A 24,272-nucleotide genomic window follows, 5' to 3' on the forward strand; every position below is an offset into this window, starting at 1 on the left:
GAGTCCATACATTTTTCATTAAGTTTTTAAAACTAAATTGCACAAAGATTATCTTTTATCTTGGGTTCAAAGTTTTTCAACTGAAAAAAACTGTGCAATACGCGTTCAATGTGCAGTAATTTCTTGGGAGGACTAATTACTGTTATAAATTCGTTTGCAAAGATTCCACCAGCAGGTTAGACCACTCATACCAAAATTAATAAAGACGCATAGATACATGTGCAAATTTTTATTTTTGCTCAATGGTTTAATGCTCTTAAAAAAGAAATGAATGTTCCAGTGGCTGGCAATAACCCATTTTATGGCTAAAGATCCATAGGCAAAGGAGACCCAAATATTTAAATTTTGCAAAATTTGCATGACCTTAAGATTTCGTTTCTTAATACTCAATCTATTTTTCGTTCACTCATTTGTCCTTTGTTCAACTTTGCAATGGAACAAAATATATGTTCCCACTGAGGCATCTTCCTTACACAACTTTTAAGCACCAAATTTAATCAGCTCACAAATAGGGCTAATCACATGTGAAAACAAAGCTGAAATGAAGAAATTGAGTTTTTTTTTTTTCTTCCAAGAAATCTACTTGTTGGGCTCTTTTGCCCATGGGTCTTAATTGCTGCGATTTTCATAATTTTGCAGTCTCTCATCTTAAGTGTCAACAGACAAACTGCGTTTTGGCTTTCATCAATCAACCTACCGACGCCAAAACCACGGAAGCCGAAATCAATAATTGTGTGACGTAACCTACCAATCAGCATCTTTGGTTCCCATGGTACATTTGTACATTTGCACTCAATGTTGATGGAAAGTGAAAGAATTTGTATGCATCTTTTTAGTGAAGAACCGCTAAAAAGATATCATAATGGTATTCGATTGATGAACTAAACAAAAACTCCAATTCGATCTTCCCGAGTTTGTTTGGAAATTTGATTGATGGAAGCCAAAACGCAGCTGGCTGTGATGGTTTTGATACCAACATCATTGTTTGTCTTTCATTGTGTTAAGCTTTGAAACCTGCTGACAAAGTTAACCCAAGCTTTGCTTTAGCTCAAAGATAAGGTCAGTTGGCTAAACACCTAAAATGGTCTTTGATACATCATTCCAAATTTCACAAATGAGTAGAAAAATAAGTTGATAATAATAAATTATTATTTCCAGGCAGTACAAGTTTACCAGCACACCACGCCAGTCCTGTGGCTGCACTGCTACTGTTAAAAATTTCATTCATGCATGTCGATTATGTTTTAACCAGTGAGAGCAAAGTTCAGAACATGAAAGCTAACCTCAACTGCAAACTGACAGGCATTTTTATTACCACTCTGACATTTCACTTCTTTGTTATAACTCTCACACTGTTGGCAGTCTTTGAATAACCAATTCATTGCAGCATATCTACAGTACAGGGCCCGGTTGTTCGAAAGCCGATTAACTTAATCCAGGATTAGTGTAAACTTTTGTTTCATGTTTTCAACTTCAGGGTGAAAGTTTCTGTTGCTTCTTGTTTTTGAAGATTGACTTCTTCTAATGTGAAGTTTTGCCGAGTATCACCGCCAAACAGCATTTGGGAGTAGAGAAATAAACTCGTTGGTTAATTTTTAATCTCGGATTAGCGTTAACCAGCTTTTGAACAACCGGGCCCAGTACTGTAGCCCTTTGCTTCTGTTGCTGTATTCACTAACCTCGCTTTGCAGGCCTTACTTGAGGTTACATCTGCTTATGTTACCCAGTTAAATTTCTACACGGCATGTGAAAATTAATAATAAAAAGCATGCTGCAACTCACAGTACAACCTGAAAATGCTACAAACCCAGTCAATGATCAGGCACCTCAACTCATCCCCCCAGCTTATAGCAACAAACAACATGTATATAACATAATTGCTAAAGCCATCATTTTCCATGATCAACTTCACACTCTAATCAACCCTGAAAGCAGAGGCCCTTCGCAGATAGGTTGCAGAGAGGAAATAAGACTGAAGGGCCTCTGCTTCCCTGGTAACTGCTACTTTAACTTGGCAACCAAATTTAAGAATACAGCTCAAGGTTAATTGAAAGGGAGAGAGTTTCACATTTATGAGCATGTGTAAACTATCAAGTCAGCCTATTAGTTTAATTCCATTGCTATTGAAACAATCGAAAGAAGTGATGCAGGAAATGAAAACAATGGAAGGACTGTTGCAATTATTTCCTTTGTGTTATGAACCTACTGCATGCAAAGAGGTAACTTGTGCATAGCATGTTCACCCCATACAATAAATTCGATGCCAGGTCAAAACTTAATATTTTCTGTGTAAAACGGCAGTATCTTCCACCAAATTTGGGTCTCAGTCAATCAGTGCATTTGCTTTAATACTCTCAGCGATTAATGAACATCTTCTGGTTCAGTAAGAAACCGTAAAATTTGCAACTGCCAGTGCCAAACCTTGGACAAGCTCAAAACTGTGAAACTGTCCCTCTAAACTTGTTGATTTATCCAAGCTAATGAACCTTGCTGGTTCTTTGCCAGGTTGCAGCAAAATCACACACTATATCCTTAGTTTATTTCCACGGGATCAGGTCATTTTCCTAAATATATGTACTGTTGTATGCAAAATATGCATCCACATGCCAACCAGATGTTGTGCACGGGTGCAGACAATTGACATCCATACCTCACCTTACTGCTTAAAGAGGCATTTAAACCACTGTGGTTGACCTAGATAAGAAAATTTTCCTGCATTATCTCGAACTTCTTCCCCCGGTTTGAAATTTGACATACAATATTGATTTTGAGGTTTCAGCATGCCAGACAGGAAAAAAATCCCACATTTTTGTTCGGCCCTTTGACCATTTGCTTTCCTAAGCAATGCAATAACAATATTTATTTTTATTACTTTTAATTTTACCCAAAGCTCCTAAATGCATGTTTGACAAATGACAATAAATTTAAGTATAAAATCTGAGTAGAAATTTGGAAAATTTGTACATGATAGAATTGAGTTAGTGTTAAGTACAAAACTAGCTAAAACGAGGCAAGAATGGTGATTGGTGTGTCCCACTGGAAGAGCTTTGATTTGGGTCTGCAAAAAAAGAAGGAAAACAGACTTGAATGATCAATACAAATTGAAATAATAAAATATTCATCTAGCGAAAATTACTGTATTGTGTTAAATTGAGATGTTGATCATCACCTCTTTCATTACACTTTTATTGCCTGCATTTGTATTTTAAAGCCCCGGTTTCATTGTTTTCTTTTTCAAGTCTGTGAGGTTTTGCAACTCTGCCTAGCAGGCAGGATTCAAGTTCCTGTTTACGCCACTTGAACGATGAAAGCTTTGAGGCATTTGTCACTTGTCATAATACTCATTTTGGCTCTGCTAAAAATAAGTCTTGTAGACACTCTGACCCATGTTCAAATCCCATAAGCTACCCAAGATAGGTCTTGAAAAATGGTGGCATGATTTGAGACCCCATGTTAAAACAGCCTATTTCAAAAACAATTTATGAAACAAAATAGTTACTTTCTGTGCAGTGTAACCCTTTTTTCCACAAAGTACTTTAGGATAGTAAAATTTAGTTTTTCCTCTATTAGATTTTATAAATTACAGGTCCTTATTTCTATTGAGGCAATGTTCCTCAGACATTTTGTCCCGTTTATCAACACTGCATCATCAAATGTCAAAGTACTTTTTCAAAAAAGCATGATTAAACTTTTGTTTGAATCTTGAGAAATTCTTAAGTTAACTTTAATTATCTTAATCACTTTAATTTTAAAACGAACTTAACATCATTTATTTGCACACTTCCATTTTATTCCTGCAACAGTGATGTCAATTAATTACCTTGATAAACTGGCTGATTGGAGAGCAATGCACCATGGGGCAGCTGTAATGATGGCAAGCTCTGATTGACTGTTGGGCTCATTCCCAAAAGAACTGTTGAAATTTGAATAAAGAGATCTTAAACTAGCTGTACTTTTTGTTAAAAGTTCTTTAGTATTATTGTTTTTATTATCATTATGGTTATCTTTGTTACTATTAAGCAAAAAACATTTAATAATTAAAAAATATGTGAACATTTCATTTGAGTCACAGGGATTCTAAAATTATCATTTGACATCACTGGTAAACCAGCCTTTTAAAGTTAACAAAAAAAATTGATTAATGACTGGATAACAAAATTATGAAGTTCAGTATGCTAAGATAATATAGACTAGGAAGATTAGGTCAAACCTATGATTAGGAAACAATCTTTAGATTGCTTCAGAACTCTTAAAATAGAATTACCGCTAATTTTTCAATATAATTTACATTGCCAATAAGAAAATTAATTTTCATTAAATGAGTGAACAGACAGCTGTGGTAACATATCTTACTGCATTTACAGGTTGCCAATCTCCTTTCCATGTTAACCCTTTGACGTCCGAACCGGCCTAAACCGGCCAGACTTATTATTTTACTCTGTCAATCGCCAGATAATTTTACTCGTCAATGGGGAACCCCTGGGAGTCAATGGGTTAAAAAAGACATTTCCACAGCAACAAAAATGACTGAAGATCTTAAAGGTAAGAAAGACAAACAACAGCTTGCAAGATTGCCATCAGGGGCTTTTTTTTTGCACAAATGATCGGGTCACAAAGCTCTGAACGTGTCCATGGTTGATCCATGGTCAGCATGTGTCCAAGAAAGCATCTTTCACAATGCGTCTTGTGTAATTTTGGTTAACCTGGCTTTGCCGCATCAGCTGTTACACTGCACTTATGACTAGAAACGCATGTACCGGTAATTCGATGCACACCCAATTTTGACATCCAACAGGTGTCTCGAAAACAAAATAATACCCTAAGTCCCCAAAAACTAAAAAAAAAGTAACCCAAAACCCTCAATTTGGCTAACCCTAGGCTTAAAGTTGGTTTTTAGGCCTAGAGTGTCACAGGGCCAATATATACATCCGAGGGGAAACGAAGATGTCCGGCCACACATGGAGCGTGGTTACTCCGTTAAATATGGTGGATTGCCCAGCTTTCACTTTGAAACAAGTTGTGGCGAACGAAGGACTTGAACTTCACTTGAGGTAACTCAAAAATTAACCAACTTTACAACCAAGTGTTAGCCAAACTGAGGGTTTTGGATTACTTTTGTCGAGTTTTTTGGGTCTTAGGGTCCTACCGTAGTTTTCAAGACAACCGGCAACCAACACTAAGCGTTCCTTCAAGTCGAAGCATTTGCATTTACTATTTCTAACAATGAGGTACAAGGGTAAAGGATAGTGCTATTTTTAGGTTAGGGTAAATGCAGCTTTTTATCGTTACATTTTAGATGTACTTCAGGAGCAGCACTTGAAAGACACTTTGTGACATTAATTGTCTGTATTCCAAGACACAAATGATGTTGAAGTTGGGGACAAGAGCAACGGGACACTTTGTGACGCTTATTGAAATCTGCGTGCATCAAATTATGTGCATTTCTGGACATACATGTATCTCTTACACTGAATGTTAACAAATACAAATGCAACCAAAAGCTTGGCTAGTTACCTTGGTTAAAGTGATTCTGTGGCAGAACAATTCCAGCTTGTTCCCGTGACTGTCGAGACAGGTGAAGCATAGCAGACTGGAGCGTGGACGATGGAACCATACCAATGTGGGTCAAGGGTGTGGTCACCTTGCCTTGGAGATTGGTACCAAATAATGTTAGGTTAGGGGGTTGGGACTGGTGCAGTGGCTGAGAAGGAACAGGGGAACTGAGGGACATAGCGATGGATTGAGGTGATAAGCCTTGAGTAAATCCTGCAGGCACAGCTTGGCAGCTCTTGAGATCCCCTGAAGACCTGTTGAAAGAAAGACAACAAAGTAAACGAATCACAACTTGATTGATGAAGATGTTACATGTAGGACAGAAACAATTACAATGTTATTGATTCAACGAGGGAAAATAGTTGTGCTGCAAATGTGGTATGCATTTTTAATTAGAATTTCTTTTTTGCTGTACTCTTCAAAACAACAAGGTGAAATAACCAAATTTAAGGTTTTGATGACAACATGAGCTTTCAACAGTGAATCATTGGTTCTCTAGCTATCCTTACCTCAAAAACTATTTGTGCCAATATAATAATAGGATTTTTCGCCCGATTTTTTCTAACCGCTCGCATACACTTTCCTTGAATTATTTTCATTTCTACCTTGTAAGTGTAGATCTTAACAAGTGTTATCAAAATCCAACAAGAAAATTGGAGGTAACCCCGCATTTTTCAAAGATAATTCATGAACAATATTTATAAAAAGCTTTAACATACGAAGCAATGTATAGTGTTCTTTCTCAAATTGAAACTCAATCATCTCTCAAAAATGCATTTTCTTTTTGGACACCAAGAGTAATTACTTAGATCTTCTTTTCGCTGGATAGTTTAAAAGCGTGCAAAAATATCCTGTGTTAGTAAGCTTTACCAATAGGAAACCTGAGTATGTCGAGATGCGCAGAACGTACAGTACGCGCAATAACAATAGAAGGCACCATGCTTAATTAACAACTTCAATATCCACTCAAAAACTATGTCCCCTTTAAGACAGAACAAAATTAATAGTTAATAAAATATATTTTGAAGTGACTTTTTCATTGCTGTAGCCATCCTCAATTCTTGAAGATCCCTTTAAGTAAGTTTCTAATTGTAAAAACACTCCCTGTATCTCATAAAACAGCACACACCTTCTGGGTGAGGTAATACTGTCCAGAATTGTTTGAGGAGAACCTGGAGGTGGTGCAGAAGCAACAGTAGACTTGGTTTGCTGCTGCTGCTGTTGCATCATTGCAGACACCACATCTGTGGCAGCTTTTTGTTGCTGCTGCCTCATTGCTGACAAAAGATCTGCAGCACCCTTTTGATGCTGGTGCTGCTGTTGCTGTTGCTGTTGCTGCTGTATATGCCTCAGTGATGATGATGACAATGCTATGAAACTGTTTGGCAACCCTACAGCTCCAACATTCCCAGCTGGAGCTGTAAGAAGAGCAGATGGTCCAGTGCTTGCAACGATCGCTGCAGATGACCTTGTAATCTTTGGCGGGGACGTCATGGCAGCTTGAGTCCATGCAGATGAAATGGAAGAAGGCTCACTTGGAAGCGAAATGGATGTGGCAATCACAGAACTTGGGAGATGAGTCAAAGGTTGGTCCCTTGCAAGTGGGTCTCTTGGCTTTTCCTGAGATGAAGGAGACTTATTTAAAACAGAGGCAGGCTGTTGCTTTTCACCCAGAGGCTGTTGAGAAAGCAACTGTTTTGATGTTTCTCCCTGTCCTTCTTCAGGCGAGATCATGTCTGCAAAGTCCAATATTGTCACAGCTGACTTTGATTTGAGATTATCCAATGAGGGGAGGGATTTGACGGATGCTTTCTGGACAGAGTCTTTTTGAGAAAGGTTTAATCCTGTGATGATGGGTACAGCTTGGAGTATGAGCTCAGGCCTGCTTACAGCTGTAGTCTCCATTTTAGTTGCCACAGCAGATGTCACCACAGGTTTGAAAGTCAGTGAGGCAACAGTTTGCGATGCAGCAGGTGTCACTTGTTTGACATCAGGAGAGTGCTGCTTGGACTGTGCAAGATTCACAAGAGCTGATATTGCCGATGTTTCTGTGGACCCGGAGAGTACTGGAACAGGGATACCAGAGCTGACAGTAGTGCTGACAGAAGTAGACAACTTGCTGGGAGATTCTTTTAAATCGAGATTTCCGGCATTCTAAAGGAACCAAACGAACGTGGAGAAAATGCATTAAATTTTACAAAATAAACAGACGTGATAAATTGTTCAGTGAATAGATCACTTCAGTACCACCATACACAACTGGCCCCACTTGTTCGAAGGGTGGATAGAGATTTATCCGGTAGATGGCGTTATCCAACTTTTGAACAACCGAGGCCTGAAGAACAAAACGTGGTACAAAAGAACTATTTTAAAGGGCTCTCGTGAGGGCACAAAAAACATAACAGGAACTGTACCAATTGACACTAATCCTCAACACAAAAGAGCTGCATCTAATACTGATCCAATGATCCAGTTAGGTTGTAAAGGGCTATGTGGTGTCCGAAATCATTGACAATTTTCACACTTTTAGAACTCCTGCAAGAAGCAAATTTCCTGAGAAAACAATGATCCAATAGTTTTTTCCTTTTTCACTTTACGTAAATTTGTTTTGCCTACACTGGATCAGCAATTTATTACTGATATGCAAAAGTGTCACTGGTATTTTTACTACAAATCCAGAGGAGTAACTCACACTATCCTGATTTTCAGGTGATTCCCCTTGCTTCTTAGGAATGGGTCCAGCTGAAGAAGAAAAAACCATCAAATGTTAGGGCAGCTCATGTTTTAAGACCACTTAATTTAATTGTGTGGACAAGTTACTTTTCTGGTTTAAAATACAAGCAGTTTTAAGATTGGTCAATTTTTTGTACCTTTTTTTCTCTAACTACACATACACACATACCACATGTTTATTTATGGAAACACAAAAATATGAATCTGCCCATATGTAAACTTCTCAAATCGCGACCCTTATTCTAGACTGGCAGGCTTTAAACAAATGGAGTATAAAGACTGGGTAAAAATTTTATTTGCGCAAGTGTTGCAGGTAATAGATAGGTCTAGGGTTAAAAACCTGACACGTAAAGCTGAAGGCGTTTTATTCTGATTTATTGATTCACGTTACAACAGCTCGAATAAACAGCAAACAAAACATCGATTAATGTCACATGCATGAGCGTTAAACCTGATAAAACACTCCTCATTACAATTCTTTAAACAAAGAATAGTAATGAGGTGGGCCGGCTTGTTTCTGGTATGCTGATATCTTACCCTCACATTTTGAACCTTTGTTCAGACTCCCAAGGGACAAGCTTTTCGAAAAATGTTTTTGAAACTGTTCAAAAAACTTGCAGCACATGTTTTATCGGGTCTAAAAACATGAGGCATGCTTCTCGGTTTTTAAACAGTACATGTACTTCAAAACTTAAAACCTATAAAATATACTTCATTTATCTTAAATGAACTTCTGATACAGCTCCAGTGCACATTTCATACTATTGCTAACTTTAGAAATAACTGGCCACACCAATAATCTATTTAAGGGATTCTTTATAGCACAAGTAAAAAGGACTGCATATATCATTACTTACGTTTCTTGTGCGATTTAGCTCTGTGAAAAAGAAAGACAATATCAAATATTACACAGATAAAATAATCAAATATCATTATTGCACTGCACATAATTTTAAGTTCTGGCTCACTTACGGAACACTGGTGAACTTTCCATGAGCCTGCTTGCTTTCTTTAAAAAGGATTCTACAGATTGAAAAAGAAAAGGATTGAATTACTATTGCCAAGATCAGCAGGTTAACAGGAAAAGGTTTCCGCATTTTCCGCATTTCCGCCAGGCTCCAGCACTTGGCTAAGTAGCCTAATTTCTGGCTGTTATACACAATTGTGGTCTCATTCACACAGAAGCCCTTCAAGCTAATCCTGCCAGGCCGACCACATGCTGGAAAGGTCAGACCACAACACCGGGAACACTGTCCACTACTCTTTTCGAATAGTGTGTGGGATCTTTAACATCCCACAGAGTTAATGAACAAGGGCTGTGAGACAGGACCTCCGGCTTATCATCCTTATCTGAGAAGACTTGTAAGTCTAACCATTTGCAGATGTGGTTACAAAGGCAGCACTTTATCCTCAGTTATTAAAGACCCTGAGTGTTGGTCCGGCCGGAGTTGAACTCACTACCTCCCGTGTGACAGCCCGGTGCTCAACCAACTGAGCCACCGGTGCACGGTAGGATATTGTACAGTTCAATTTTGAGTTTTCTTTGTATAGTATTCATTAGTATAATCTGACACAAAGGAAAATCAAAACTAAACTAGTTTAGGCCATCGACTCCTGGGAGTGAGACTTAACATTTCACCCCCCCCCCCCCCCAACACCAGACGATTTTACTCACCAACCGGGGGCGTCCTATGGCATTTGAGGTGTCAATGGTTAAAGCATATTGATCCACAAAAAAAGTTTGAACCACAACAAAAATTTACTCATGATTACAGGCTGGGGCACATCATACAAGTTTGTACTAATTGTGCGTTCGATCGAAGGAGAACGTGTCCTAATTTTGTTCAGAGTGGATGATTGTGTGGTCTTGCCAAAAGGAATTGACACTTTTCTCTGTAAGGGACACCAAAATAGCCTCCCAAAGATTCTTTTCTTGTTTGCAGGGGCACCCTCGCGTGGATTCTCGCACACGTATCGTTCTCTATCTGATGACAGCCCCTTTTTGTCACATGCTTACAGTTTTCTGGCTTGGAACCCTACAGAAACACACAGGCTAAGAGAACGCACTTCAATAATCCAAGATTACTGCTAGTTAAATACAAACATTTGTTAATTAAGCCCAGAAAGATTCGTTTTCAAAACAATGATGTGATGTGTAGGATGTCAGACCTGTGCCTAGCAGTGTGAATGTTCTTTGACATCCCAAAGAACTGCTATTGGACAGGGTCTTTGTCGTCACCACAACCTTTTGATAAGCTCTGCCAATAACCTTCGCACAATCAAGTTTTTAAACAGAATTTTGAATTGATTTCATTAATTCAATCTGTCTACATTTCTTGCCTGCTAGTCATCCAGCCTTTGGGCCACAATGGGCGGACTTCATTTTCGAAGAAATGCTGAAAAAATTTTTAAAATGTTAATGTTGATTTATACCTACATAGTGCCTTATACATCCGAGTGTGATATAAATGCCCTTTACAATAAAGATTGGTTATATTAATCTTAATATTATTTTTAAACCGAGATTATGAGGTAATTAAACTCTTATGTGAATTTTTATCTTCATAGCACAATTTTGTCACATAATTCTACCCTCTTTCCCATCAATTTTGTAATTTCTCGGCATGTCTTTTATCTTACCTTTAGACTACCAGTTTTTATCGACCATTTTAATTGGTTTTAATTTTTAATGTAATTAACTTATAGTATTTACCAGTAGTAGTATTAGTACTGAAAAGCCCCCTTAGGGAGTGCTAATAAAATTTGTATTGACAGTATAGGATCATAGCTTCACTTGAGTGTTGTAAATTGGTTATGAACGAGAGAAGCAATCTACACACTTAGCTGGACAATTTAAGAAATTGTCTCCTAAAGACATCGCAGAAAAATACAGTCCCGTAAGAGACAATAATTGCATAAATTGTTTAGCAAAGTGCAAGGATAGTTTCTCTCATTCATCTATAACTAGCTGCACTTCAAATATACATCCATTTCATTTATAGAGTCCTTCATGCAAACAAATCAGCCCAACAAGTTGATCTACTCCCAACAGTGTGGCTTCATACTGTTAGTAGCTCAGTAGGTACCGGTAGCGGCATTGCAGAGGTCATGGGTTCTTATCCCACAGCAGCCACATGAATTTTTTCAGGCGTGTCTATTATAGACAATTGCTTAAATTGATCAGCTAAGAGCAAGGATCGCTTCTCTCATTCGTCTACATGTATTACCCCGCACTTCAAATATACATTCATTTTCATTCAAAGATGGGTAATACTGTGTTATGAATCGAATCAACATGCTCCATGTCTCCACTCTCTTCATTGTATGCATTTGATTCTGATATTATCTCAGCACTAAACAGGCAAATTGCACATCTTTATTATACATTGTTTAAAGCCATAAAGTGAACAGTGTAGTAATCAAACTTATTCAAATCGTTGCACATAAAAGGATCTCAAAATGTATGGAGAATTGCAACATATCATTAAGTTTACTTTACACAAATTAATATTATTGCGAAAGTGAACAATTAATAGCTCCCATGTTCAGCTGTCGGCAACCTGTTGGCCAACTGTCAGCTGACATGATACCGACAGCCGGCTGACAGTGTTAATGAAGCCAAAAAGTAACCCAAAGCAATAAAAGTTGAAAACAGCAAATAGACAACCATCTCCAGACCGTATGTACCAATTTTGTACATGTACCTATTTCCTTAATTGAATTTTTACTATCAAATAGGCATGTTTTCTCGGCAGCAAAAAGGCACTTTTTCAATCATCCTATCCTGCATTGCGAAACCATAGTTTACAAAACTTCATGTATGGAAAGGAAACGTTTTCAATATGGCGGACAAATGAAATCGAACCAATATAGGCATGTTTTGCTAGCCAAAGAAAGCAAGGTAAGCAATAGCCGTACTAACTATTGAGAGTACAGGGTAAAGTATCTCTTTGCAATTAATTTTTCCCTTTCGTTCTAGTTGTTGAAGCAGTAAATAAGTACGTGTTTGCGATCATTTCAGTACACGTCTTACTGACAGGTCACCGAAAGGTCACCGACTGTTGGCCAACTGTTGACCGACGGTCGGCCAACACTTCAGTTTGCAACATAACGAAAACTGTCGGCTGACTGTTGGCTGTCTGTTGGCTGACAAACGACCAACAAATGGCCAACGGTCAGCCCATGGTCGGGCGACAGTTGGGCAACAGTCAGCCGACAGACGGCCAATAGTTGGCCGACTGTTGGCCGACAGTATCTTTTGAGAACTGTTCTTCACTTTTATCATTATTGCCCTTCTGGCCATTATGTGTACTAGCTGTAGCATAACGTAGAATACCAAAGCAATAAATGTACTTGAGATGTTACCTTTAAAAATTCCTCTGCAGATTGAGCTCTTGTCTTAGACATTTCAAAAATTTTGATCTTCATCTGGACAACATCACACAACAGTCCTCTATGAAGAAAATTGACAAGGCTTGTAAAAACTAACAGCTTCTGGTATAAACAATTTTGGTTTCTACTGTATACAGTAAGTTAGTAACATTAAGGATATTTGAATGTTTACAGACCTACATGTGAATAATAATCATTATCATTATCATTATCGTTATCATTATCGTTATCATTATCATTATCATTAGGCAATTATGCATCAATAATATTCCAACATTCTGATACCATGAGGCACACACAAAAAGAACAGTAGATTTTACTTTCGTACAATTATCTCAACTGCTGATCTTAGTGTACAAAACTGTAAATACCTGTAAGTCAATCAAGAGAAAGACCACTTTCATAAAATTAATGGTGACCATCTTTATGTTAATTAGACCTACTGTCCTCATTTTGAAACAAAATATGCTTTGAAATTTGCTTGTCATAGGAAGGCTAGAAAGGCTTATTAGCATTAAAACAGAAGAATATTTTATTTCGCTGCCATTATGATTGCCATCATGAAAGTACGATTTCAATGGTTGGGATGACCCTCCATGCACTCTTCGTCAAATTACCAGAGACGGACAGTTCTTGAAAAATTAATGCAATCCTCAAGTCAAAGGGATGGCCGTAATATTTCTTTAACCAACAGTTTAAATCAAATAGTTACCTTAGTTCGTCAGTCCAAATGAACTTCCTTTTGGGAACATTTTTCTTTGCTTTGTCGTCAAGTTGAATGGGTGCCTGGATATATATAACAAGCCCAGATTTAAAAATATGCATACCATATTGGTTTCTTATCAAACTTTAAGGCCAGGTAGACGTCCTTACGTTAGGATCTGTTGGTGTGGTGACTTCATCCCCTTTCTCAATATCATCACTGACTTCCATTGCAGTTTTGAAAAGTTCTTTCTGCAAAGAAAGGGATAATAATAATTTTTAAATTATGTTAAAATATGTTTTTAAATTATGTTAATTATGTTTAAAATAATTTTTAAATTATTTCAAATTTTGTTAAAATTTTACAGACTCCATCTAAAATGAAAGATCGAAATTTTGAAACATTACTAATGGCTACACAAGTTTTATCACCAATATGGTGCAAAAAACAATTACCATGCAATGCCCTTTGCTGTAACCAAAGATACACATTGAAACCCAATCTCTCTAAAGCATGTTTTACATGTAGGATGAATATCGATTATCAAACCACATCAGCTATGGAAGGCAAACTAAATTAACAGATCACAATAAGCCTAATTTTCAACAAAAAAAAATGCAAATAATATTATTTATAAAGAACGCAAATCCAAGAGTCTTAACATCTTCAAACAAACCCTGCTTTTTCCTTTAATTCCCTTTTGCCGTTTTGGTGTGTGTTTATGTGTCTGTGTTTCTTTGCTTTTACGTAGATTATGGTATGTTTGTTCCTGGTGTCTGCTTATAAAATTTCACAAAAAAAGATTGGTTCAATTAATTAAAACAACGTAATGGTTTACTTATATAATTACACACTACGCATTTCCATTCCAATTACGTACAGGTGTACATGTACTTTAATTATTATTTTGCCATTCTATTACAATGAACTAACAGTGTTTGACACTTACTTTCTCACTAATTTGCCCTTTAAGCAATCAGTTTTGTTTTTTCGGTTGCCCACCTTCTAAAGACCTGTTGCCCATTAAAACTCAAAGGAGGCTTGTAAAAATTTAACGTCAATTTTGTGTAAAATGGATTTGACAGACCAATGTGACTCCTGCTGTGTGTCCATGATATTCTAGCTGCCTTCACAGTTTTGCTTTGACAAGCGTATCTTCAAGCGATTTTCCTTTTCCATAAGAGGTCAAAGGAGATTCCTTATTCCTTAAATATCTCCTCTCTGAGATTAGGCTGGTTTTGAATGATAATAATTATTATTAATTGCCATTTGTGCCGAATAGTATGTTCTTCTTAAAAGCCTTTCAAAGCTGGTTGAAATTGCGTGACGAAAGGTAAAATTTTCTTGTGCCTTTGTTCAATATCAAAGTATCGAAACGTATTTGGCTGTGCAAAAACTGGGTTTGGTTGTAAATAACGTCCTTTTCACGAGGAGAAAGATCGCAGGTATGTACATGTTCCTCTTTTGAATCTGTTTTGAGGTTGTACCATATATTTTTAACAGAAAAATAAATGACAGGAAAGAGATGTAACGTTGTTTATTTTTTAATCGTGTTTGCAGTGACTACGTCATATGTCTAGTCACTTTCTTCATTCCAAATCAAATCTTTCCGCAAAATAATAGTTGAAAAAAAATTTTGATTCCCCGATTGGGCAAGTCTTAGAGTTGTTTTACATGTACATGTACTTACCCAGGGATATATTTTGCTTGCCCCGGGCAATCGGGCAAGCATTAGTGTCGAACACTGCGGGACAGGCAAAAGTATCTTTTCTACCCTAATTTGATAGAGTGACTTTTGTATGACCTTGAAAAAGTGTTCGTAATTTGTTTCCGGACCAATGTTTGACAAGATTCCTTAATCCCACCAAGGAAACTCCTGATATGGGCAGTAAACATTTCGATTGCCCAATTGCATTTATTTACTGCATTTCAAATGACGTCAAAGCAAAGTCCCGATCGCTTTCCAGAAAGTTCCATGGAGAGATGACGTTGTTTGCATCCATGTTCGCTGAGCCAATGAAAATGTGCTTGTTTGTTTTTGTTTGATAAGCCAATTAAATGTTTTGCATTTTTGTTTATGTTCTGCACCTCTATAAGAGATGAGAATGCAAAAAAGAAGGTTTCTCTTGTTCCTGTTTTGTTTTTACCTTATGGTCATCTGGGTTTCCTCCTTCTTGTATGGGAACACTGAAAGATTAATGAATTGAAAAGTAAAAAAATGATTTTCTAGTCTCTGTCAGTTGTCATACAATACCAAGGAGCCAAGGAGACAGCCCTTATTACCAAGTGTTCAGTAACTCGGTACCTATTCTGTCAACAGGATGACTGGCAAAAGAAAAATAACAATCGTAATATAGGTAGACTGTATTCTATCACTGGGTCACAGAATACTACATCAAATTATCTCCAGCCACCTCCAAACACAATAATTATCATATTCAACCCTACATCTACATGTGACCTGTACAGCAGGTTTAAAACACAGGTCACTCATGGCTAACCTTTGGCCTAAACATCACTTTTAGGCCTAAGGGGACCAGCATCCCATCCAGGGAGGAGTAGAAATACTCCCAGTCACTTCATGCTATAGGAACCGGGATAAGCTCCAGCCTAATGGGTCACTTGGCTCAAAAGCAGACTTTACCTTCACCTTACCATACATCAATGTACCAATATCAGGTGATCAGCATTCCACCACCAGACAAACACAAAAATACCATCAAACGTAAAGCATGGAGCTGATCTCTAGCTGCTGCACACAATGATTATTGCCTTTTTCATTCTATTTTTACAGTTACATTTAATTTAGGCTATAGTTTATTGTCCAAGGAAATAATAATCACTCATAAGACTAAAGAGAGACAGGCGTAGCTCAGTCGGTTAATGTGCTCTTCTGAGATGGAGCTCGCCAGTTCAATCTCAAGTCTCATTCAATCAGCGTCTGTTTCAACTTTCCTCTGATCCGCGTAGCCAATCACTAACTCTAGTTCACTGTCATATGTTACCCTCGTAAAATAAGGACCTTTACCTTCATAATAGTATCCACAATACATTAATTAGCTTTTTGTAGCATATGACATACAAATGATAAAAGAACCATTCATTAAAACCATACCTTTGCTTCTTGCTTTCTTCTTCCACATGTTGCCTGACTTCTTCTTCAAACCTTTTTATTTGTTCTGGCATTACTCTATCAACAGCTAAAAATGACAACCAATATCTCATTTCCACTTGAACTTGAGCAAAGTATCATAGAGAAGAGATGCCACTTTACATACTAAATGCTTCCCTTTATTTTTTTAGATATGTTAAAAGAGTGACTTATCAGATGTCTTGGCATGTACTCGTACATGTAGTATCGCTTCAAATATTTTTACTCCTTTATATTTTGACTCATCCTAAAGGCTCATTGAAATACAACAAAACTAGTAAAAAACAGTCCGCAATACTACAATTGTAAGGCCTAAAAAGTGATCAACAGTACCTGCTTTCAACTTAGCCATTGGCTCTCTTAAGCGTCCAGCCTACAAAAAAAATGTCATAGTAGAAAAGTCATTCAGTGTTTCACATTTTTGTCTCATTCAATGAATCATTTGACCCAGATTTCTACCTTGATTTTCACTTGAGAACAACAAAATGCTATGAATAAGGTTCCCCCTCAACAAGATTAAAATATATGCAATTTAACAACAATTAGGTCCTCTCAAAAACTATATGTCCCTCTTAAACCTTTCAGTCCTGGGTTAAGCCCACTGGAAGCCTAACCAGTTTTTTTGAGACAACAGGAAATAACAGACAAAATCTATAGCAGACAGTAACCTTTGCCAACAAGTTTTGGACTGGCATGCCAATAATTTTTAGAACTCCATGTGTTAAAGGGATCTTCAAATGCTGGCAAATCCCACATGACAGACCAGTCAGATATTAAAATTTATTTACATATTTAAGGAAAATATCAACTCTAATAGAAATGGATTCAGGTGAGATTGTACATGCACGGCACAAGCCAATTTTACTACCTAGAGGAAGACACCTCTAACAAAAAGATAACCTTTTTTTAAGGCAAATGACAGGTTTCAAACAAAAAGAAAAAACAAATTAGTTAGTTAAGTACTGCTTTTGGTCTGTCCGTATGGAAAAAAAAAACTGTGCCCCTGGTCTTACATGTAGTAGGACCCAAGGCCAAATACCTAGGGCACATTTTTTACCCATACCGACCTCCCATCCAGTAAACAACATCTACGTGTAGATACATATCACACACACTGCTGTTATATTGGGACGAAGTTTTGTGCATACTAACCTGATCACTCAAAAGAAGTTTCTTTGCTCTTTTCAGGAGTGTCTCCTTGGTACATGGAAGGTAATGTGCTAAAAACTCATAGATTCCCTAAAATAATTTGAAAAATAAGCACTAATGCTATTTCAGTCTCTGACTATAGTCATGGAAAACTTATCAAGTCCAAAAGACTACAGTTTTATTGTGGGATTAGGAATAGTGAAAATTATTATCCAATAAAGAAAGCAATAAAATATACATGTACATGTATCCAGCTATTTATTTATGGGAAAAACAAAAGAGAAAGACTGAGAAGTGATCTGAGAGGGAAGTGGAAAGAAAAATACTTGGGATCCATGATATAATAAGCCAATCGCAAAAGCTGGGAGATTTGGGTTAAACGGACCGTGAGCATTTACAAATTTAAGATTATGATCCAATGGTCCAACAGCTGTATACAGCTGCAGCCTTTATCAGTGTCACAAGGAAATAATTCGCTTTAAGTTAGCACAAAGTTGAAAGAAAAGATATTTTGTTCATTTGTTGACTAATTTCAACAAATTAATGAACACAAATAGGGAAATACCCAATTATAATAGCACTTGGGGTCCCATCACGGGCTACATGTAATTCAACCAGCCCTGGATTTCAGAAAAAAAACTCCATACAGTGTACCTTTAAACACTTTAGTAAAAAATAACAATGTTATTATAGCTAAAATTAACTACCGGGTAACAACAAGAACACCTGTGAAAGAGGTACAATCAGAAATATTTTGGATGAACAATTTTGAAAGATCTTAATCTTCATCCAAAAATACCAGTAGTATTTTCCTTAAAAAAAGAACAGTCAACTCTCTACTAAAGGACTCTCTCATAAGCAGCCAGCTCTACTTACAGATACTTTTTAATTCCCCATTTTACCTTCCAGTCAAATCCTGTACTTACACATTCGCATAAGCGGACACTCTCTCTAGTAAACAGACGCAGACACTTTTGAAAATTAAAATTGGATTTTTCTTTTGTTTGCAATCTCTCTTGACTTAAGCGGACACCGCACATATAATAAAAATTGACTCTTGGCAATAAAATTTGTTTTTAATTTGCAATTCAAACAAAACTATGACCTTTGACAGAGCAACAGAACAGTGGGGTCAGCTTTGTCAAATCTCTTTCAAACGTAAGAGCCTCAAGCCAGTCATCAACTTCAATTTTTTTTAAACCTCTGCATTAAAGTTAGCCTTACCGATCGTACTTTACTGCTTAATGCCCTTGACTTGGTTTCAAGCCTAAAAACAAAATGAAAAAACAATCCTTAAAGATTGCAGTTATGAACACTACTTTGAAAGTAATGAACTATAGGCCAGCCAAAATAAAATCGTAACTTGATTTACTCCACTGTTTGAACAAATACAATATGCACCTTTCATATTATTATATATAGTCTAGCAAATAACAATCCTTTTATGATCTGTATTTGTGGACTTAAGAAATAGCAGATCATGCTAAAATTACATATTATAACATATTTAAGTTGACTGGCTTTATCATTCCCTCTAACAACAAGAATCAAGCATATTTTTAAAAAACTGAAAGTACCGGTATGCAATTTACTTACTCCAGCAACATGTGGTTCACATCAGAATTAAAGAACTTGCACTTTCCCTCAGCAGTACCATTAGTGCCAGCCTGTTTCAATCTTAAGATGCAGCCTTCAACATCATTTGGCAAACACTGAGGAAGACTTGGTTCTGACACCTCCGACACATTCCTGTCACCAGACTGGATTCCATTTTGAAGCGACGTGTTCTGAGAGGTATCAGTTGACATAATTCCTGAAGTATTCTCCATTCCTGTTGTACCAAGGCTGCAATTATTTACCGAAGCAGAGAATCCAGGTTCTGTTTTCACATCTCCTTCATTACTTAGTTGAGAAGAATTGAGTTGTTTGGCTGGTGATGAGAGATTCGACAAAACACTGCTTGCGCCATGCACACTTGGACTTGAAGTAACATTTGATGGTGCTGTTCCAGAGCTGTTTTTTGATGCAGCATTTTTGGCAGATGAGGAAGGAGAAGATAACAGCGTTGCAATATTTGCACTTCCCAAAGAATGTTTCTTTTTATGCTTCTTTTCTTTTTCACTGCCAAAAACAATGAGGAGAAAAAGTTGCATGTTACTAGATGCAGACTGGCATCATTACGACAGATCATGGGCTAGGGAGTCAGGCTGGTGTAGTGATCATTTAGCCCAGCCACGTGGTCATACAGCCTGTACGTGAAAGTGCAGTTGGCTCCCGATAACTTGAGCCCTAATGCTAATTCAAACCCAAATCGAATTCCCCTGGATTTCCGTCCTACATTTTACCCTTGGTAACTTAAACTTCCTGCTAACTCAAAGCAATTTTCGTTCCCCTTCACATTGTTTTCTACGCATTTCAACCCTCAATAACTCAAACCACAACCCTCAATATATGGCAAATAAAAACAAACAGCATACTGCAACTATTTCTCGAAAAAGCAAATTTCATGAACTCTGTAGAAGTAAGCTCAATGTTGTTTGAAAACCATCTGCAAAGTTCCCAGTACCTCAACCTTAATGCAACGTACTTTAATACTTTACTTCTCTTGCTGCTTTGCTTCGTTTTGTTTCATGTTACGTTACGTTCTGATTTCTACTGTTATTTGCAAATGAATTTTTCCATTTTCACTTGATTAAATTGTATACTGTATAAATAGAAAAACAGTTACTGGTAACACTGTTCATTTATTTCCCGTCCTTTGTTTTTAACTCGCGTTAACTTGAACTTGAAGGTTTGAGTTATCGGGAGTCGACTGTACATGTAAGCTAAATTCTCAAATCACCCTGTAGCTTGTCTAAATTCTAAAGCATGTTTTACCCCATGATAAAAAAATGACCCCAGCTAAGTATTTAAATTAATATGGATGTAATGCCATTCTTTTTGCCAAATCTTGTTGCGCCATGTCTTTAATTTTTGTTCCTTTAGATTTACAAGACCATGGGCTTTGGTTTCATGATACAAGCACAAATCTATAAGGTCCCACAAGTGAACGAGTAGTGTTATGAAAATAATGACAGACTAAAATAACTACCAGAAAAAAAATTCCCAGAGTCAACTATCATAATAACGATCAACTGGCCAGGCTTAGCTCAGACAAATAGAAGGCATAAGACAACAAATAAAAGCATACATTGAGCTCTTTCGCTGCTTCTTTTCCTTGTCTGTTGATTTTTTGCGTTCTTTCTTCTCATGTGGATCTTTTACTTTTTTCATCTTGGGCACTTTTGGGAGCTTCTAAGGAAAAAAAGGCGTCACAAGATTTTAATGCTAAGCAGGAAACCACAGGAAACATAACTGAAATCACTAAGGGTTTCCATACATTATCAGAACATTTATAGTCCATCTTTTCATATATTTGGGGTTGGACTTGCGATGATCTGTCTCAATCTTGCCCGATCCAGCGCCACTCTCTCCTTAACACCCAGGTCAGCCAAATCTTGCCGCACTGCGTCTTTCCACGTTCTTTTTGGTCTTCCAACTGGTCTTCTCCCTGGGGTCTCCATCCCCTCCATGCAATGGAGCCAGATTTATTGAATAAATTGTATACAAGAAGAACACCTCTAACCTTGGGAGATTTAAGCTTGACTTTCTTTGCCTTCTGGAAGTCATCTCCATCACTAAAATACCAAATTATTTCTTAAACAAAAACTACACAGTAAAAACACAAATATTCCATTTGTGAAGGTCCTACTTTCATTAATTATTGGTCCTGTAACAGTTGTAATAATTTGAACCAAAGAACAATAATAATGATAATGATAATGATAATAGTAATAAAAAATAATTATAGCCACGGATACAACACTGCTGTAGAAATTGTTCTTCATGCATGTATGCGCATGAAGAATGAGTAGTTCAAGATTAAGAGGTAAAATTGAGCCAATTTGAGGCAACGGGTGATTTCATTGCACTGCTTTTAAATGACATTTTCTGTTCGCCAATAGAACCAAAACACTGAGATTTTATATAGAATCACATTAATTTCTGATTGTGATGCTGTTCACTCGATTTGCTCAATCCAAAGCAACAAAGTTTTCTATCTCTCGGATAGTAATGCCTTAGTGACACATGTGTTGTAGGCAAAATGCTAGTTGTAATAAAGCCATTTACAAGTTATTAGGCATAATACAACAACAATCGTAAGTTTCACCTTTCACCACCTGGTGACACTGGTCTGAAATTCAGCGCACCCTGGTTGATGTAAAAGCCACCATGTTCAGTGGTCCAGTCAGCTGGAAACAGCTCATCATACTTCAAAGGGTAAAGAAAACAAAAGCAAAGAAATCTAATTTAATAACAACAATCGTTGTTTAGAAACTTCAAAAGAGTACCACGTGTAAGTTATTCCCATAAGGGGGGGCTTTAAATCCTTCCTCCCTGCGAGTGAGACTTTACTCTGTCTAACGTCAGGGGGAGCCACTTCAGGGGTGAATCTGTTAGGCTATATTGAGCTTTTGCTAATACATGAATGTCGGCATCATTAGGGTGACATTTAGAAAAGTTAATACACAAAATTTTACATCTGAGGGTGAATGCTTGGCAGTCAGTATCTTAAGGTTCCACTTAAAAACAATGTCACCAATATATATCAATTATTAACAACTTGTAACTAACAAAAAACATTTAAAATTTACTTCAAAAGGTTTTTTTTTCATTTACAAATCATGTTTTCTTTACATGCATTTGTGTAGTGCAATACTCAAAACGGATATAGAACTCACAGCTTCACTGTCGTCAACAAATGGGTCAGTGTCATCATAGCCATATGTCACATCAATCAAGTCCTACAAAGAAGACAAAGCATTACTGTATGTGGTCTGTGAAGACATCTTCTGCTAAGGTGCAGAATGTAATATCATGCCAGACCAGATTTCAACTGTTTGCAGCAAGTGATCAAAACACTGCAGTTAAAAGACTATCTTAAGCAGTTGCAAATAGGCCCACTGGTGAAGTTGAACCAATGAACTGTTTGCACTGATATAACTATAATAATATGCATTTTTATATAAAATTGTCACACCTTATTTTAGCATTTGCATTTGGTGCCTATTGATCAAAAAATAAAAAGCTGACAGTGTTATATATGTTAGACCGGAAACGAAATATACAAAGTCTCTTCTTTGTTTCCTGTATCAAGAAATTCAAGGTCATTCGAAACGATCAAAACCGGAAACGGAAAGATAAAATTTAAAAGCGAAAAACTACTCGGAGAAGCAAGTGCCATACCAGATGTACTTCATTTCTGTGGATAAATGTACCCTCTTTATAGACTTGTGATATCGACAAAGTAGTTTACATGAAATGGACATCGTGTATTAGATTAACGCAAGTTATCGGAGTATCGGAAAAATCGACTTGTATTGCACGGCTTGCTCAAGGCAATAATACTAGTATAAACTACGGGTTTGCGGTTCTCAGAAATGCACTAAACAATCAGAAAACGTCAAAACTTTTAACAGAAATCCAAAAAGGCAGTTTGGTTCGACAAGAGGGTCATGTCATAAACACAATGAATTAGTAACATATAACCTAAGAACTACTCTAAACAATTGATTGGGATAATTATTATTATCAACGCACACTCACAATACTACCCCCCAAAAAGGCCTCTCTAGGAAATTCCGAAAGCTATTACCCTTGAACCAATTAATCTGGTTGTAATCCACGTTGTGGAATAATTAAATAACCAAGACAGAAAAGAAATATCTCAAGGATGTTTTCAAATCGCAGAGAAATACGCAACTCAACAATATGGGGTATTCTGGTTTACCTCCACACGATCTCTTCTCCGTTTCTTTGGCTTAGGTTTCGGAGCCTGCAAGGCAAAAACAAGTTTTCAATTTTCCGGTCAAATCATCGACATAAACTGCAAACAATTTTCGAACTTCACGCATCTCACGATCGCGGTTTCTAAGGAATTTACGATCATGAACCAGACTATATTCTTAACACGTTTCAACAATGTACAGAGATTACAACTTACGTATTTCTCTTCAAATTTCTTAGCCAAGGCTTTGAGCTTTTCATCGTCTCCATCATCGTCATCACACGATGTTTTCTCTGGAGTTTCACTGGACTGCGCGAGTGTTAAAGGAAAAAATGAATATCTCTGCAACAATTCTTGGGAATCAACATCAGTTGTACATTTCAACTGCGTCGAACGCAAAAAAATGCACAATTTCTGACCAAACAAAAAATTCTTCGTGCCTTATATAAAAGCCAGCAATTGCAGAAAAGCGAAATTACAGCATACCTTGCGTGCAGAGGTTTTTACAAGGTCCAGAAACGAAAACTCAGGACACGTCTTATCGTCGCTTTCCGTTAAAGAGAGGGTAAAGCGCAACGTTGGTACGTTTTCTGAAGTTTTTAGAAACGCATCGCCTATCTCCGAAGGAAATGGGCTAGATTTTTCCATATCCCATGAAGGCGAAGCCAAAAACCGGAGTTTTTGGCACGGGCCCTTTGTCAAACCCCATAGAGTAGAACCTCTTCCATCTTGAACTTCCCCGCTCCTCCGCTCCAAAATCAACA

The 24,272-nt window shown here is 37.2% G+C and overlaps 2 protein-coding genes across 3 annotated transcripts in view; one reads left to right on the forward strand and one right to left on the reverse strand.

Moving 5' to 3' along the window:
- The window catches only part of LOC138017585 (4-hydroxybenzoate polyprenyltransferase, mitochondrial-like), a 4,953-nt gene extending 4,794 nt beyond the window's left edge, over positions 1-159 (forward strand). Inside the window, 1 exon segment of the mRNA XM_068864629.1 lies at positions 1-159. This exon segment is cut by the window's left edge and continues 354 nt beyond it. The gene's annotated coding sequence lies outside the window, so the exon portion shown is untranslated.
- Positions 160-2,858: 2,699 nt separating this feature from the next.
- Positions 2,859-24,272, reverse strand: LOC138015184 (ubinuclein-1-like). Of its 2 annotated transcripts, XM_068862135.1 has the most exons (24): positions 23,995-24,272; positions 23,725-23,817; positions 23,512-23,556; positions 22,463-22,525; positions 21,892-21,992; positions 21,307-21,358; positions 20,872-20,975; positions 19,278-19,802; positions 18,906-18,948; positions 17,685-17,771; positions 16,866-16,905; positions 16,497-16,581; positions 15,529-15,568; positions 13,552-13,632; positions 13,391-13,464; positions 12,652-12,739; positions 10,627-10,682; positions 9,259-9,309; positions 9,144-9,163; positions 8,246-8,295; positions 6,683-7,707; positions 5,515-5,807; positions 3,821-3,913; positions 2,859-3,058 (listed from the first exon to the last, which is right to left on the reverse strand). In XM_068862135.1, the coding sequence occupies exons 1-24, from the start codon at positions 24,154-24,156 to the stop codon at positions 2,997-2,999; spliced, it is 3,333 nt and encodes a 1,110-aa protein (XP_068718236.1). In that variant the 5' UTR covers positions 24,157-24,272; the 3' UTR covers positions 2,859-2,996. The 2 variants fall into 2 exon arrangements, with proteins under 2 accessions (XP_068718236.1, XP_068718237.1); XM_068862136.1 differs by lacking the exon at positions 3,821-3,913.

Source organism: Montipora capricornis, chromosome 9 (assembly GCF_036669925.1).
Source record: "Montipora capricornis isolate CH-2021 chromosome 9, ASM3666992v2, whole genome shotgun sequence".
NCBI lineage: Eukaryota > Metazoa > Cnidaria > Anthozoa > Scleractinia > Acroporidae > Montipora > Montipora capricornis.